The sequence below is a fragment of the Gavia stellata genome, chromosome 32 (assembly GCF_030936135.1).
Source record: "Gavia stellata isolate bGavSte3 chromosome 32, bGavSte3.hap2, whole genome shotgun sequence".
NCBI lineage: Eukaryota > Metazoa > Chordata > Aves > Gaviiformes > Gaviidae > Gavia > Gavia stellata.
The window spans coordinates 1,737,910-1,755,398 of record NC_082625.1 but is presented as its reverse complement, the minus strand read 5'-3'; the positions used below and the strand labels follow the sequence as shown (position 1 = coordinate 1,755,398).

General features: G+C 46.2%; 1 protein-coding gene across 1 annotated transcript; it reads left to right on the top strand.

The window, feature by feature from the left end:
• Positions 1 to 245: 245 nt before the first annotated feature.
• Positions 246 to 16,542, top strand: SLC25A42 (solute carrier family 25 member 42). Its single transcript, XM_059831991.1, has 8 exons — positions 246 to 267; positions 9,083 to 9,205; positions 10,339 to 10,450; positions 12,794 to 12,819; positions 13,666 to 13,832; positions 14,483 to 14,599; positions 15,092 to 15,243; positions 15,642 to 16,542. Exons 2-8 carry the CDS (start codon positions 9,122 to 9,124, stop codon positions 15,965 to 15,967), a joined length of 984 nt encoding a protein of 327 aa, XP_059687974.1. The 5' UTR covers positions 246 to 267; positions 9,083 to 9,121; the 3' UTR covers positions 15,968 to 16,542.
• Positions 16,543 to 17,489: the final 947 nt, after the last annotated feature.

The following is a 17,489-nucleotide window of genomic DNA, read 5'->3' as shown; positions in this document are numbered from 1 at the left end:
CGCGCCGCGCCTCCCTCACCCACCCCGTACCCACCCGCGGCGCTCCGCCCCCGGCCGCGCAGCCCGCCCCTTCCCGGCACCGGTTGGCTGGCGCCACCGCCTGTCTGGGGCCGCGCAGCCACTCCCCGCGCACGGTACTGCCCCTGCCGCGGGGATTGGCCGTCCGTCAGGGCGGGCCCCGCCTCCCGCGGCGCAGCGGGGGAGGGGGAGGCCTGGCGGCTGCGGGGAGACAGCGGCTGAGGCGGCGCCGAGCGCGGAGCGGAGCCGGTGAGTGCGGGCCGGCCCCGGGCCCCTCCGCCCCGCGGCGGGCGCCGACACGGCCCCGGGCGCCCATCGCCGTGGCGTCGCGCCTGAGGGCCGGGCGGCCCCGGGCCGTGTCGCGGCGTGTCGGGGCCGGGTGACATTGCCGCGGCCTCCCGCGGGGTCACCGCCGCTTCGCCCCCCGTCTCCCTCCGTGCTGTCCCGGCGGCCCGGCCGGGGCCGGCGGGGGCTCTGGCTCCTCCGACCGGGCTTCGCCGCCGCCCGCCTTCTGCCCGGGAGTTCGGGGGAGCGGCTGGAGCCGCGCCGGGAGCCGGCCCGCGCTGCGGGAGAGCGGCGCCGGCCTTTGCCGTGGTCACCGCCGGGCTGCGGCACCGCGCCGGAGGCCCAGCCCGCCCCCGGGCCGCGCTGCCCGGCTGCCTGCAGGCTGCCCGCCCCGCTGCCCGCCCTGCCTGCTGCCCGGCCCCCCCCTGCCTGCCTGCCCCGCTGGCCACCTCGCCTGGCCACCTCGCCCGGCCACCTGCCTGCCCGGCCACCTCGCCGGCCTGTCCCGCGGCTCGTCCTGCCCGCTTCTGGCCCCCCTGCCTGGCTCCTGCCGCCCTGCCAGCCAGGCCCGCCTCTCAGGTGCGGGGCGGGTGTCTGTGTCAAGGCCGTCAGGCTCCTCTTCCCTTCCAAGTCTTGTGATCAAAGCCGGGCTCGGATGAGCGCGTGCCTCCAGATGCGCGCTCGGATGTGATTTTTGTCGTAAGTCGATGTGAACCTGAGAATAAGGCAAGCTTGTGTTTCTCTGCTGAGGGGTAGGCACCAGGACGCGTGGAAGACAGTAAACGCCACGACGTCTTCTGCTTCTGTCCTGCTTCAGCGTAAGCAAAAAGTTGCAGAGGAGGGGCGACTTTCCTGCTTTGCCTTCAGATGTGGAAAGGGAAGAAGCACCTCGGATTGGGTGTAAATTGTAACCCAAAAAGACACATGGAAAATGCTGGAAATGATTGCGCAGGGTTAATAATCCTGTTGTTCCACCTTCTCTGCTGCATGCAAACTCGCTGTACCGCAAGCGTAGCAGTTGGTGCTGCAATTACTTTGTTGACCTTAAAACTGCATTCCCCTGAAGTTTGGAGGAGTTGAAGATGTGTTTGCGTTTGTCGACTCTCTTTTTCCTATTGGCTGTTAATTTAGCAAACTGCGTAGAGCGGGTTTGGAGTCTGCCGTCACTTGGCTCTTTTTCGTGTTGGGTTCTTACGCTTCATGGTCACACTAACTGCAAAGCTTTTTCTGGAGGTTGTGTGCTCCTCCGATGTTTTTCTGTGGTTTGATGAATTTAGAGTGTTTTGAACACATTCTGGTTTTTAAATGACTCTAGTTTGGGAGAAGGGCGTGTGTGTAAGGGAACAGAAGAGATGTCTGTGGGTGTTGGAAAACAGCTGAGGGAAAGAGAGACTGTGTAATAAGGGTACCAGAGGGTTGGTATAATCATACCAACAACCTGTGGGTGAATGTATTTAAAAATAATTGTGTGATTGGGTGCCTAAAACACCAGGGCTGGATTCTAGGTAACGCTGAGCATCTTTACATCCTTCCAGAGCTGCGGATACTCAACACTTATTTTTCTTTCCCCCAGCAAGTCAAAATCATTGTTTAGGACCTCTGAATGTTGGTCTTGAGGAGAGCTGCTGCGGAGGGGGAGACTGGGGCTGTCCTTGGTGTTGGATTTCAGCAGGAACTCTCTGGCCCCAATGATTGCTTCAGGCAGGGGAATTTTAGCTCTTGATAGCACAGCAGTATGAGTCAGGAGCTGCAATAATTTCTTCTTGCTTGACCTGCAGCTGTAGCTAGTACACAGACTTAGGCAGTTTCAGGCATATCTGGTGTGTTAAACTGTGCTTCAAGAGGTTGCATAAAAGGTGAGCACCAACGCAGCCTTTGAGCGTGTGGTTACCCGGTGAAGCAGATGGGCTTGGTACAGGTCAGACAGGTTTGCTGTTAGAAAAAAGCTCAGGAACCAGGAATAATTGTCTTCTAGTAACTTTGCTGCTGATTGTAGGAAGATGCATCCAGGTTTGTACCTTCCTTGTGTGGAACTGATACCAATACTTCACGCTGCAGTGCTGTTCTCCGTTTTCCAGGTGATACGTAACTATTCCTGGTAGCTGTCTTACAAAGGAAGATTACTTTTTGTGTTGTGTGGAAAGGTGAACTGAAATGCAAACAGCTTACTCCGGGTCACAAAATAAATGAGTGTTGGAGGAGTTCTTTGCTCTCTAGTTGTGCTTTAAACCTGCTACTCCTTGCTGTTGTGCGGTTAATGATGAAGGTGTGTCATGTGTTAGTGCTGCTAGGCCCGAGGTAATCAAACTTAATTGAAATCTGCAGTGCTTTGGCTAAGCAGAGTTGATGCTTAACTTCGCATTAATTTCTGTACGATTTAGAGCGAGTGCAACAGACGGTGGGGTGGGTAACTCGCGATCTAGCATGATTCCGTACAGTCTGTGTGGAAAGCATTGCTGTTAGGAAATGACACCTGCTTGGCACGCTGTGGGTCGTTCTGCTTAATGATGGAAGGTTTTAGTTCTTTATTTTCCTTTTTTTTTCATAGGCAGTTTAAACTGCTGGGGTTTTAGAGCAGAGATTGTAATGATCCATTACTGTGTTGAAATAGTTCCTGGCAAAGCTGGCTGGTGTGTTGACTGGGGGTTGCTTGTGTTCCAAATTTTCTCAGTTTGGATTATAAAAAAGTCATCTGTGCTGGGGTCCGTCACTTTGGGACCTCCCGTGTGTCTGTGGTGACATTACGGTGACTATAGCTAGGATCCCCTGACGGGAAAGCTTGTGTCTGCATGGGCCCGCAGGAGGCAGGTCATATATAATATTTTATTGCCATTTCTTTATGACGTTACCTTTGAGAAATAATTTTTGAGAGGAGTATTCAAGCTGGGAGGACGCTTGGGCTTTTGTGTGTGTGGCTGGTTGTTTTTCTGCCTCCCGTTCCTGGGGGACGGTGATCGCTGTCTGACAAATGGAGTGGGTTCAGCAGAAGGCCCCTGTGCTTCAGTCCCCTTGTTTAAGTGCTCCGTTCTCCCTCAGATAAAGCTGTTATCTGTCTTGCAGATAAGAACTGGTCTTCAGTTTTTGGCTGTGGAAAGCATAGCTGAGGTGTTCCCAGAAACAGTCTTCTTTTAGCAACTGAAGAATGAAGCACTGTTTTTTCTTGCCAAGATTTTCTCTGTTCTGTGGCTCATGCCTTCCTTCCAAGCTTAGTTCAAAATGCGAGTCTCCTGGACTCCTCTGAATAATACAGCTGGCTTTGCTAGCAGAGGTTTAGATTTAACCATTTCTCAGCGTTCAGCAACTGGCTCAAGTCAGATAATCTAAAACCATGCAAAGAATTTGTATCTTTATCCTCAGGTTTTTTTGGCAGACTTGAGTTATATCTGGCTGAGGGAGGCAGGAGGAGCGTTTATTTTGTACTTCAGAGCTAAGAAAGCATGTAAAAAAATTAAACTCTTCCAGATAACTGTAATTTAGTGAGTCTTTTAGTCAATGATTCTTTAAAATCACGCTAACTGTTTCTGTACAGACCTTTAAAGGAAGAAATGCAAGGGACTATTCATAGCTCGTGTTTTGGGATCAGATTTGTATGCAACTGAGAGATGAATGTGACTGAGGAGAGTTGAGTCTGCAGGGCATATCTGGTTTTGATTTTTAATGGCTTAATCAAACTGGAAGGCAACGACGGACCTCAGGGGGCCATCTAGTTGTAGCTCATCCCCCTGTTCTGAGTATTTCAGCCCTTTTTTCTGTGATGGTTTTGCTCCAAGGGTGAATTTAAGGCTGCGGTAATCTCAGCTCTTACCACATCTCTTTCTCTGTCAGGCTCAATTGCTCAGTTTAACAATTGAAGGAAACCTAATTGAGCAACTTCCCTGGGTACTGTTTAACTTCGGCCTGCCTGGGAAAATGTGTGAAAATTTCTGCCGGAACTCTCCTGGTTTTCTTTTCTCCTAATTTAATGATACGCTTTCATTAGTGATGCTGAGGACATAATAAAGAAAAAAAAAAAAAGAGGAATTAGGAACTGGGTAGCTGTTGAGTAATGAGGGAAGCTGGCGTGTCTGACTGGAGTTACAGCAGGGACTTTACCTGAATGAAATTGCAGTTCTGCCCCAGAGGTGAACTGTGACTTCACCCAAGTTTGTGTAACAGTAATGTCTGCGGGCTGTAAGTGTGGTGGGTGCTGTACACAGCTCCCAATTAGTGGATGAAAAAGTGTTGTAAGTTCCTGTCGGCACCTTGGTTTGTCTCCTCAGAAGCAGCTATCCACCGTTGGTTTTGCTAATGGTGCGAGAGAAGTGGATAGCAGGACGAAGTTTCTTCTGCCCATCTTAGGAATACAGTGCATTTTGTGGGCATCAAGTCAGAGCAGCTCTTGCCTGCTGAAACTATGTGGTTTTGCCATTACCTGTCTGTCAGGACACTCCCATGTCCAAGGCTCTAAACTACTTTTATAATTACTACTGGGGTTGTTTGAGGAAAAAGCAAACATTTCTTAGCAAATAGCTGCCGTTGGACTCAGCTGATGGGGCTGACTGTTTGCTTTGCAACGTATCTGCTGTTCTTGCTGGGTAGATGACAGTCTTTCAGAAACCTTAGTGTTTTGTGACAGGTCTAAATTCCACTGGAGCGTATCAGGCAAACTTGTTTTTGCGGTAGTGACACGTTGCAAGCCAGTCCCTGGGCTGGATGCCCGGGCTTCTCCTGTTTTCTGCCTGTGTAGGGATGTGAGAACTGTAATGACTAGGTCTGCTTTTGTAATTAAGCTATTTTTCTATTAACAGGTAGTTTCGGGTCTGCCCGGGTGTTGGCAGAATGGGAGCGGTTAGGATGTTGGTGAAGCTTGGAGAGGATGGGCAGTGTGATTTCTGCCTCCATCAGCTGTGAGTTTTGTGCAAAACCCAGTCCTTCTCCTTCCTGCTGCTCCTGGAAGTTAGCGGTGTTGATCTGCCGCAGGAAAGCGTGTGTGTAGCTGGCAAAAAACATTAAGGAGGAATTTCAGGCAGGTCGTGCCGTAATGATGTGAAGTCAAACTTTTAAATAAGGTTTAGTTTTGAAATACGGAACTGTATAATAATCTGCAAGCCTTTACTATGTGATTTTAATTGTACACACCCCAACTGGAGAGTTTGTGCTTATTTCTTAGTTGTGATGCTGGTCTCTGAAACTCATTGGCTCTTCTGCTGAGGAACTCATTATCTTAAGACTGCGTAATTTAAATTACGTTCAAATGAAATAGCTGAAATACAGCATCATGATTAGATTCACAAGTGGCTTGGACAGATAGAGCTGTTTTTTCTCTGAACCCCCACCCCGCTTTGGGCAATGAACTGGCACCTGCCTGTGAGACATTCTTTCTAGGAAGTTGCTTTTATCATCTGAATAACTTGATTCTGACTCGCCTGTCCTTTTAATCAAAATCACCACCAAGAAAAGCAGAATGTCTCACTTGTCAGAGAGTCAGTTTGACAGCTTGATTGAACTTGCTCAGGTATTCATTAAGTGCCGCTAGAGAGAGCTGGGAGAATGGAGAGGAAAGACTAACAATGCTCTAGTTCTTAATGTGCGGAGCATATTCTGTGCATCTCCTGGTATGCAGGGGATGAAACTTGTTTTAGCGCGCAGATGTTTCTGCAATTGCTAGAAGACGGGCAGGATACCTAGAAAGAGTGCCGGGGCTCAGAGGACCGTCGCAAAGCAGACCATTGCAGCTGAGTTCATCAGTTTGTCTAAGGTGCCGCGGCCAGAAACGAAGGGCCTGAGCTTCCCTGTTTCGCGGCTTGGTAAATAAGCTTCAATCTGTGGCTGTGGATTAGCATGGCTGGGTTACAGGCAGTGTTTTCTGATGGAGTTGAAACTGGATGCCGGAGTTCAGTGCTTTGTACTTTCAATAAGCTATCACAAATTTTGTTGTAAAAGCACAGCGTATGCTACTAATTAAACCTCTTTAACTTTTGAACTCGCCTTCGCCAGCAATTTTGCTTTTTGCTTATATATTCTCTTAGGGGAATGGTTTGCTCTACAGCACGTAGTACTGAGGAGTCTGGATCCAGATGTGCGACAAGGACCCCTGTAACTACGATATAAATAACACAGAAGTGTGTTGGAAAAAACCTAAATCTAATCCGCAGCTATTTTTTGCTTGTTTCCTGTGACTTTGTAAGCATGAGTAATGACTGTGTATGGGGCTATACAAAATACAAGGATTTAAAAAATATCCAGCTGCTCCATCTTGGGTTTCAGTGGATTACTTAATGAGTGAGTCAGATTGCTATATATGCAAAATAATGCCTGGCCTCTAATGGCCAGGCACTGCAAATTCACACCGAAACTTTAAAGCAAAGCTTTGTTCCCGCTGGCTCCTGCGTGCATTATTGGTCCTAACAGCCAGAATTCAGTTAATAACTCACCGGCATCAGAATCCAGCCCAGCTCCAGAATAAAATAAAGCTGCATTTGTAAAGAGCAAATGTAAATAAAAAGAATAAACGCTATTTTTACATTTAAGCCTCTGCAAGTTTAGGGCCTATATTTATGTAGAGCATGTGGGCAGTTTTAATATGTAAAATTGTGCATATAGACAGGTGTTTGTAAGATGAGGGCATTGGACACTAAAAATAAAAAAGAACATCTCTGAACAGGATCAGAGAGAATATTGTTGAGTAAATGGATATCATCTTTATGCGTGTGCATGTTCTAAAATAAGTCCAGGCTTAATGACATCAGTTTAGTATTTAAAATTTCCTTTTAGTCATCTCTTTCTCAATCATCTTTCAAAATCATGTTTTAAAATAAAGTTGCGTATTGCGTTTCTAAGCTCTTTAGCATGATTTCTATTTTTGTGGGCTTATTTTTGGTAGAGATAAATCTGATATTGTGACCTACATTTCTTTATTTCAGATAGCTAGGGATAATATCTCTACGTGTGATTTCTTCAATGCTTTTGCTGAAAGGCATTGTTTTATAATACATTCTCCAGGTACGTGAGGTAAGAAGGAAAGGAAGTAACTACAAAGAGTAATTAGAAATAATCAACAGCCTGTGTTCTTCAAAAAATTTAATGAAATGCTCTGCTCCGTAGTGTTATGGTCTTGATCCTTACGGGAGTTTTTGTTCACATGGTCTGATGTGACCAAGCTTCCGTGATAGAACTTGCCAAGTGCAAACGTTGATACTGTTTAGGTCGTGCTTTGGACTATCAGATGTTATCTTTCATTAAACTTTTGAGTTATTACTCTGAGCAACATCCTGTGGTCTCCTCTTTCCGAAAACACCCTTAGGAGTTGTAAACACATTGATACGTGTCTTCCCAGAGCTCTAGCAAGTGATGTCTGGCATTAAAGATGCCCAGATGTGTTTGTCCTCCCTTGGACCGAGTGCACAGATCATGCATAGCTTCATCATCGCAAATTGGTCATGCACGAATACAGACAAGGCTGATCTGTCTCTGGCTTTGCGTTAAGATCTCTGCTGCAACCAAGGGGTTTTGAAAGCAAAGTCTGGCACTAATTTATGAGAGCGACGTGGGGAAAAAAAATATAGGTCAGCACGTATGAAAGGTGCTGACAAGCATATAATATCTAGAGATTGTTAAAAAGGAAAAAAAAACCAAACCAACAGTCTTAAGGCGGCCTTTCCAGGTAAGCAAGCTGTTGTGCCTGAGGTTTCCTAGGCATCGGAGCGGGGCAGAGGGGAAGTAACTTGCTGGAGGAGACGTGAAAAGGCTGTGACAGAACTGGGGAGCAGTTCAGGAATTCAGATTTCCTAATACCACATTCCTTGAAAGGCAGCTAACAAAATGGAAATGTGGCTGTTTGAGCAGGCTCGTTGCTTAGAAAACTGGGCTTTGTGGTTACACGCTCCGTTTGTGAATAGATTCAGAGCTCGGAGAGGCCACTTTTCTGTGCTAACTCAAGTTTTTCGAACGTTAGCTCTTCCATTTCTGCATATTTAAGGATGAAAAAATTGCATCATAAAAAGCAGAAATATTAGAAAGCTAGATGCTAAAGTGATAGCTTCTATTTAAAGCATTATCTCTGCATTTATACTCTGCAGCTAAGGTTAGACTGACCTTGCCTTTCATGAGGCAAGTGAGAGCGTGTATCACAGCAAGAAACATCTGTGCAAACTGCCCTGATTCACTAGCTACAAGCACACGTGCATTGCAACTGTGAAGGAAGGGAGCCCTGAAATCACTGATGTGCTGCTTTCAGGCAAATCGCTAGCGTCATCAAAATAGCCTTTATGGCACGTGTGAGGCATTGGATCTATCTGTTTCCTAAAATAACCCCCAATTGCTTATGGCAGGCTTTTGGGACTTACTGCTGTGACTATTTTTTCCATTTTCCAGGGCTGGGTTTTAAATTTCTGTACGCCTTCTCCAGTATCTAGATGCTCAGCAGTCAGACTGAGCAGCAACCAAAATCCTCACTGTAAGCGATGGAAGAAGGCAGAGCAGGATCTGATTCTTCTGTCTGGAAACCATGGATGTCTTGATGTTGTAGCTTGCAGCTGAGTTCCTTGTGGGCTGAAAAGAGCGAATATGATTGACGCAGTTTTTACATAGCACCAAAGTATCCACACACACATATACTTACACCTTGAAGGAAATGGCACTAGGATCCTGGAAATGCTCCTCAGCTGGGAGCTTGGGATGGGGGTTTTCCTGCTGAAAATGGCCCTGGGCGTAGGTCGCTCTTCCTTCCTGTACAAGCTTTTTATTACCTGCGTATTTCCTACTTCTGACAGTAACTCTTGCTTTGTTCTTGTCCATTTAGGAGCCGTAGCTCTTCTGCCCACTTGTAAGTGCAACTGGTATGGGTAATGGTGTGAGAGAAGGTCAAGTGGATTTCCAACGGCAGGATGTGGAGCCAGTTACATCAACCCATCTCCCATCAGAGGTAAGAGCAGGAGATTGTTGGGTATATGCAATGGGTTGAGAGAAGAGCTGTGTGGCTGCTCTAGAAAGTAAGCAGCTTAGTGGGATTTGAGCTGTGGAGTCCTGAAAGTGTTGCAGTGTACGTGCAAGCCATGTAACATGTAACTCTGGCTTTCTCTGAGGATAGCCAAGCAGTTCCAGCCCGCTGGGAAGAGGCTGGGCATCGCTCACAGCTGACAGGCAGGCAGGGCTGCGTTCCTTGTTCAAGGTTATGTCTTGTTATGTCTTTAGTGGCAGAGCTGGGAAGAGAGCCATAAGTCTTGGTTTCCCTGCTCTTGCTGCTGTTACTAGACTCCTGCTAGAAACAGTGGAAGAGACGCTGAACCTTGGCCTGATTTAGACGAGAACTCGGGCTGAAGTTCACACAGTGCTGCTTTTGCACGGCTACCCTTGCGTTTAGCACCAGACAGGCAAAGATTGGAATGGAAAAATTGAACTGAACCATGTATTTTGGTAATAAACATTAACTTTTTAGCTGTGAAACACTCTGTAAAAAGAAAAATGTTAACTCCTTGTCTCCTTGAAAACACAAAGCATATCAAAAGTTAACATTCTTAAGCCTTGTCTTGACTTGTCTTTCAGTCTGTAACCTTCACGGTGTTAGATTTCAAGTCATTTACTTGCTTTCTGCCCATGTGTTACAAGAAGATAGCTGCTTTATAAATATGAGCTGTGGCAGGAATGTCAATAACAAAAACACTTCCATTCCATTTATCATAGTAGGAAACCTGTCTTGTTTCATTCTTAGGATCTTGGGAACAATGTGGAAATAGGGCTTGTGGGTTACTGTAAGGGCCAGAAAGAAACTTACCTTCTGTACGTGGCTAAATGGTGAGGAGGTAGTGGCTTAGCTTTTAGAAATCTTAATAGAGAGAAAACAGTACATGTAAGAGGTGGCAGATTTGGAACTTTGCATCTTGGCAGACAAGTCTAATCTTTGCTCTTCATGATCTGACCAGGAATTTACTGTGCTTGAAATTTTGAAGAGAATTGTGACCCAAGTCCTTGAGAGGGGGTAAATGCTGCAGTGAAGGTAAAATATTACAACTTTTGCTTAGGATTGTCTGTGTCATACTGAACAACGCTTTGTTCCAGGGTAACCAGGAGAAGAAGAAAGTACTCAACTCCCTGATGTCTGGTGCATTGGCTGGTGCTGTTGCTAAAACTGCAGTAGCTCCACTGGATAGGACAAAAATCATGTTTCAAGGTGAGTCCTGTTGGCTTTTGCAAAATGCTCTTTATTGTCAGCAGAATCCAAACCAGCTTCTCTGATCTGCTGAGCCAGCGTGTTCTCCAGTGCTTTGCCCTCCTTCAGTCTGCAGAGACCTGGCAGGATGCAGACAGAATAGCAACATTACCACAATGAATTGAGCCTAAAACCCTATTGTTTGATTCTTGGTAGGATTATTGCAGGTGTCAATCAGCTGTGCATCTGGCCCGTACTGTTGGATCCAAGTCTCACGGTAGTCAGCAAGAGTTTTGCTATTTCAGTGTAACACAGATGCACGTATTGCTGGTTAGAGACGATGCCTGTGGCTCCTGAACGTGGCTGGCCACGTGTGTTCTGTGACACAAGGGAGAGTTTTGGAGTGCCGAGTAAACAGACACTGTAGAGGCAGCATTTGAGGGGATGATAGGTAACGCTCTGGATTTCTGTGTCTGTTCAGTTTGGAGAAATAAGGTGGGGAGGGGAAAGGAGTGATACAAGGAGATGTGGTGACACTGGAAGGGGATAATTGAGCTGTTTGAGTTTCTTGCTGAAGGCTGGATGCCAGGCTGTGCATGCTCAAATGTATGCAGTCTTTTCTACTAAGACTTGCATTGTATTGCAGCCGAATTGTTTTGGTTAGAGTTGAAGTTAATGACGAAAAGTACTGTAAGAGGCGTTGAAGCTGGCATACCTAGGTTTGTATTACAAAGCCCTTTTTGGAACCCGTAAAGTGTGTAACTGAAAACGAAATTCAGCTAATTGGAATAGAAAATTCTCATGCGTTTAGTGGGATTTGGGATTCAGCCCCGTCATGGGCTCTGTTCAGTTCCCCTGTTTCAGTGCAGGAGCTGTCAGCTACACTAATTGTCCCAAAGGGAAGAGTGCAGACTGTTAATACAGTAGACATTTGGTGAGGCCAAGAATTTTAAATCTGGTTGACATCCCAGATTAAATGAATTGGGTAGGTTTAATCTAATCCCTGGATGAGATTTAATTTTGAATTGACTTTCATTTGACATGATTTTCATTCTCAGCATAGCAGGGACTGAGGTCTGGAATAGCGGGGATATAGATCAGGGAGTTCAAGCTGTAGGGAGCTAAAGCCTGGGCTGGCTGCAGGCTGGGATTGCATCTGCGACCAGATGCTCGTGCGGCAATGCATACGTGCTGCGTTTTCTCACCAGAACAAACACTGTAGTTCATCTAAGGTTGGAAATGTCAGGATCAGAGGTGAGATGGAAACTGCAGAACTGGGGTGAGTCAACAGCTGTCTGTATAAATCACCTTTCATTTGTACAGGCCTACATTTGTAAAAAGACTTGTTTGGTTTGGCCCATTAAACTCGGTGCAAAGGATATGATTAAAACTTGCCTGTACTGACCAATTTCTTAGTATCTAATGGATTTCTTAGTGTCTTGCTCTCCTAAAGGTTTTTACTCTGGGGCCTCTTCCCTGTCTGTGAAGAGGGAAAGCATCTTTGCGTCATATGAACTAGGAAGATTGTCCCTTGAACTAGAAACTGAAGAGTTTTCCTGTGGGAGAGGGAAAAGAGCTCTTGTCCATTGCAGAGCCAGCTGCAATTGGTTATTGAGGTGTTTTTCTTTCTTAAAAAAAGTGTTGAATTGCATAAAGGAGCAATGTGGTGAAAATGTATTTGCATGTGATTGTTTGATACACTTGAGAGGTTACAAGTCTCAAAGGAGTTTGAAAGAAACTGCAATAGACACTTAATTGGAACCATGTTTCATTAGCGTTGCTGTTCGGGTTTTAGCCTGGGTTTCCTTCCTGCTGTAGGAATGTTACAAAACAGAGCTGCTGTATGCCAAATAAATCTTGCTTCCAAATGCCTTGTGTATTACATAGTTAAAGAGATGCTGTCAGTTTGAATGGATGCAAGAAAAGAAACTGAGTGTTCATTTGAGTTTTGCTGGGATGAAACCATTCTTGCGTGGAGCCTCACTAAACAGACCCGTTCTTTGCTGGATTCTGGCATTAGGCTGGAACCTGTGCATGGAAATGCTCTACTAAAATAAGTGGTCGGTGCAGTTTTGGGTTGGGTTTTTTTATTTTTTATTTATTCATTTCTTTTTAGTGCTTTAAAGTAAGAAGTGTGACAGAAACTGAGCGTTTTCATAACAGTAGGTGGAAAAATGGACTTATATGCTAAAGAGAGTTCAGGAGCACTTACCTGTGGAAAGTCTTCGTTTAATATAAAGAATCTCTCTTTTCTCTGGCATTAATTCTTTTGCTCTATTTTTATCCCTTTGATAAAATGCCTGTATGGTTTATTTGATCCATCTAAATGTATTGCAAGACCTAATGCTCATTTTTTCTTTTTAGTGTCTTCGAAAAGATTTTCTGCCAAGGTGAGGTGATGTGTCTGTCGCCTGTTGACCTGAAGTGTTTGATTAATAGTAGTAATAGCCCTAACAGCATCTTCTGTTTGTATTTATTTAACTTTCTTTCTCGGGTTTTATTAGCAGCACTCATAGTAAAAGAGCATAGAGGGGAAGACTGGAAACAGTATTGTTTATGATACTCCTTAGGGCAGTGCTCTTTCATGTTCCTGTTTTTGCCCAGTGCCTAGCACAGGGGCCTCAGTCCTCGTTCATGCTCCAGGTTCTACCTGTGACATGACAGTAAACGTTGTGGCATCGCTCAGGGCTTTGTTTTGTTAGACCTTCTCCTCTAGTGATTGCTTTCTTTCCCCCAACCATGCCTGGAGTTGTTTCAGAGTGTATAGGAAATTTGAATTTGGGAGCCGATCACTATCATGGCTTGCTGAATGTTTTGTTGCATGTGCATTACGGATGTTCCATGTGTGCTGTGCTAATATGTGTAATCCAAATGTTTCTGTCTTATACTAAGAAGATTAATTTGGGTTGAGAAATGGTTTGTGCAAACAGCAATCCAGCTCTGTGCCTTGCCCTTGGAGGGAAAATGAAGATGTCTGGAATGTAGAACTCTGTCCTCCTGGCTCCGGTTCTTTTTCACTCTGATGTATCTGATTCAGTCTCCCCAAAGAAAACGTTTTAGTTGTTTTATTCTGGAGTCAGGGTTGCGAGCATAAACAGCAGATATCAGCTCACTGTGGTTGGGGTGGGAGGGAGGATTTGGAGAGGTTAAGCTATAGGGTCACCTTTTTCCCCTCTATTGTTTGGACTCCCTCTTATCATGATCTCCCTGTCTGACCTTTGCTCTGTTGCCTGCAGGAAGCCTACAGGCTGATTTATCGCACCTACCTCAATGAAGGCTTCTGGAGTCTCTGGCGGGGGAACTCAGCCACCATGGTCCGCGTGATCCCTTACGCTGCCATTCAGTTCTGTGCGCACGAAGAGTACAAGCAGCTCCTGGGGAGTTACTACGGCTTCCAGGGAAAGTAAGATGCAGCGTGGCTTTGATCCTTGCAGAGGAGGATGGAGCAGTTTGTGGGACTGTAGATTGTAGGGAGGGAGCACGTTTTTCGGCTTTGTGCAGGGCTGCTGATTGAAAGCTCTGTGGGTACAGAGTTGTGCCAGCCCCTCTCCTGATGGCTTTGCAGAACAGGGTGTGTGAGGGGGCTAAGCAACGGGTTGGGCTTCTAGTCTTGCACAGGGGAGATCTTTGTGAGAAGACGACCGTGTCTTCTAGAGGCGTGAGCAAGAAGTGGCCTAGACATTGAGTTAGCACTTCCCCGTGCTGAGAGTGGGCAGGCAAAACAGAGAGCTTTTCTTTGCAGGAGAAGCAACAAGATCCAGCCTTGTGCTGTTATCTGAGCCGTGCGTGTGGCCTGAGCCTCTTGCTCTTGGGCATGTAGTGTCTGAGACACCCCAAGTCAGGCTTGCTGTCCTCAACAGAGATTTCCTCTAAGCCTCCGTCTTGAATGACTGTGGCAAACCACAGCTGCTTCAACCCCCACCCACCCAACTCTCTTCAGTACACAGGCAGGGAAGGGATTCAGTAGCAGATAGAGTAGAGCCATGCTCAAAAGCCACATAGTATTGCCATCTCCAGGTGATCTGTTTGGTCTCTTCTCTCACCTTACTTTAGAGCGCTGACACCCTTTCCTCGATTCATTGCTGGCTCTCTGGCAGGCACAACGGCTGCCATGTTAACCTACCCCTTGGATATGGTCCGTGCTCGAATGGCTGTCACGCCGAAGGAGATGTAAGTGCCTAATGAAAGCAAGTACAAGCACCACGAACAAATGCAGATCTTTCTTTTAAGGTCAGATGACTTTATTCCCATTTTCTGGGTCACTTCTTGCTCGGAGCCTTTGGTGTAATAAACCTCTTACTGCTGGGGTCTGAGCACTGATTAAATGACCAGAGTCCTGGTTAGTCCAGGGACTGGAAGGAGATCGATACTGAAAGACCTCACTAGTAAAACCTGTGTGTTGGTTCTTTAGGAGGCCAGCTGGCACAATGCCTCCAGAAGAGATCTAACAGACAGGCTAGCATGTTGTGATAGGGCTATAGGAGAGCTGGTGACTGGCTTCTCCATTTGCAGACAGGCTTCTGAAATCCCTTCTGAGCTGTTTGATGAGCTCAGAGCCGAATTAATTAATTGTTGATCCTTCAGAAAGTCCTGTTGGAAATATTATTGGTGTGTGCAGTCACTAACCAGCCCAGATTTGGTTTTTCTGTGTCCACATGCTAGGTACAGCAATATTGTTCATGTCTTCATCCGAATATCCCGAGAGGAAGGATTGAAGACATTGTATAGGGGATTTACACCAACCATCCTTGGAGTGATTCCGTATGCTGGGCTTAGCTTCTTCACCTACGAGACGTTGAAGAAACTACATGCAGGTAAAGGCAACTTGGTTTGCTTTCAAATGAAATGGTGTAGGCTTTTGGCCAATTTGAGATGTTTGAATTCAGTGGTACAAGTCCTTTTCCTGGCCTTGAAGCCAATTGCACAGTTCTGTGCTTGTGGAGGATGCCTTGTGCCCTCGTCTCTCCAATTCCAGAGTATGAAGAAGGCGAGCTGCAGAAAAGCAGTATCTCTGTCTCGCAGAGGAACAAGAAGGTGCAAGTCCTGGGTGCAGAAGGACTTGGTTACGTACCAAGTCCGCTAACAACCAAGTTGTGAACAAAAATCTCAGGAGCTCTGGCACTCAGTACTCTCTCTGGCCTCAGCCCACTTGACCTTAATCATGTGTTTATTACAAAAACCTTTCTACACTCTGCTACTTTCTCGTTCCCAGATCACAGCGGGAAATTGCAGCCATCCCCTCCGGAGCGGCTTTTGTTTGGTGCCTGTGCAGGCTTGATTGGCCAGTCAGCTTCTTACCCCCTGGATGTGGTTCGCCGACGAATGCAGACGGCGGGAGTTATGGGACACACGTACAGTTCCATCCTTCTCACCATGCAAGAGATTATAAGAGAAGAGGGACTAATCCGTGGCTTGTACAAAGGACTCAGCATGAACTGGGTCAAAGGTCCAATTGCAGTGGGAATAAGCTTCACAACCTTTGACCTGACGCAGATCCTTCTCCGTAAATTACAGCACAGCACTAATGTTGAAAGGTAGTAGCTTAATCCCCACAGCCCTTGCTGGGGAAAAGTACAACACGTGTAGAAAGAGCAATGCTAGCGTTCCCTCACTTTGTACATGCTGTCCTGCAGCTGAGAACTTACCTTTCTTGTTTGTTTGTTTGTTTTTTCTGTTGTTGTTTTTTTCTTTTTAATGAGCCTCTGAGTTATTTGGAAACCTCGACCTGAAAATAACCCTTTCCCAAACAAAATTCTTCTTACAATTCTGCAGAACTGAGTCCTTTAAAGTAGCTGCCTCACCCTTCTGTTTTACTCTTTGATACCAGGAGTGGAGCCTCTCAAACAAACATGTGCTGCTGCTGGCTCCTCACCTGGTCTCTGCGGGCAGATGAAGTGGTGGATGATGAAAGAGAGGACTCGGTGCTGTTGGAATAAACCCCTGAATCTGGGAAGTGACTGCTGCTCCTGGTAGGCAGTTCTTAGTTACTGACCACGTGTTAGCTGGAGGCAGTCTGCCAAGTGCAATATTCCAGGTAGTCTGCAGGGAATTCCAGATTCCTCTGACCTGCAAGCATCGGTCTCCGTAAAACAGGACACAGCAGGATTTAACAGGTCCAGGTCACTTCTTCTGTTCTGGAAGTTGAATGTGAGCTCCGGCTGGAAATGCTGCCCTTTTTCAAATGTGCTCCTCGTTTCTGGGTTTTGTTGCATAAAATATCCCTTGCTTGCAATGTCCCTCTGAGATTACCAAAGACTGTAGACAGCAGGGGAGGAAAGTTCTGAGCGGTTTTGTAAATCAAATTATCACGTTTGTTGTCCGTGTTGTTGAGTAGGGGCTGTGCCTGGATTCACAAACTGGAATGAATCGAACTGATTGTGCTTTCAGGCGACCCAAACCCTTCTGTTGTCGTCATGGTCTTAAAGGCAGCGTTTTCTGAGGGATTTGGCAGACTGTAGTGTTGATGCAGTAGAAAAGGAAGTGTTACATACTTAAAACTTAAGCAGTTTTTTCCTTCAGTATTATTGTTGCCGCTTTATGCACGATGCAAGAACAAACATCTCAAAGACGCACGTGTGATTTAGCTATCCTGAAAGGCTGTTCACGTCTGGTGAATGCAGCCTCGTAGCTGACTCAAGCTGCTGGCCCTGCTTCCGAACAACCTTGTTGTCTTCTGGTGCCTGCTGTGTAGGTTGTGTCACCTCTGTTCGTGAGTCTACCCCTAAGCCCACTTGCTTTTATTCCTAGAGTTCTTCTGGACCGGCTGGGTCCTTGGGAGAATGGGCTCCACAGCCAGTATTGACCCTTCAGAAATTACATATAGTGCCAATGATTTCCAGTTGCAATTAGAAAATTAATGGTAAAGTACCTTTCAGTGTTTCTATTTCAAATCCATCTTCAGGAAAGTGGAGATCTGGGGGTGGTTTTGTTTTATGTTCCATTCCTGTATTAAATTTGGAGTGCAAGAGAGGTCAGAGCAAACTTCAGACTTCTCTGAGAATCAGATTACATAAGCCAAGATTAAAAATCCCTTTCCAGCTGATATAGTCGGTGATGTATA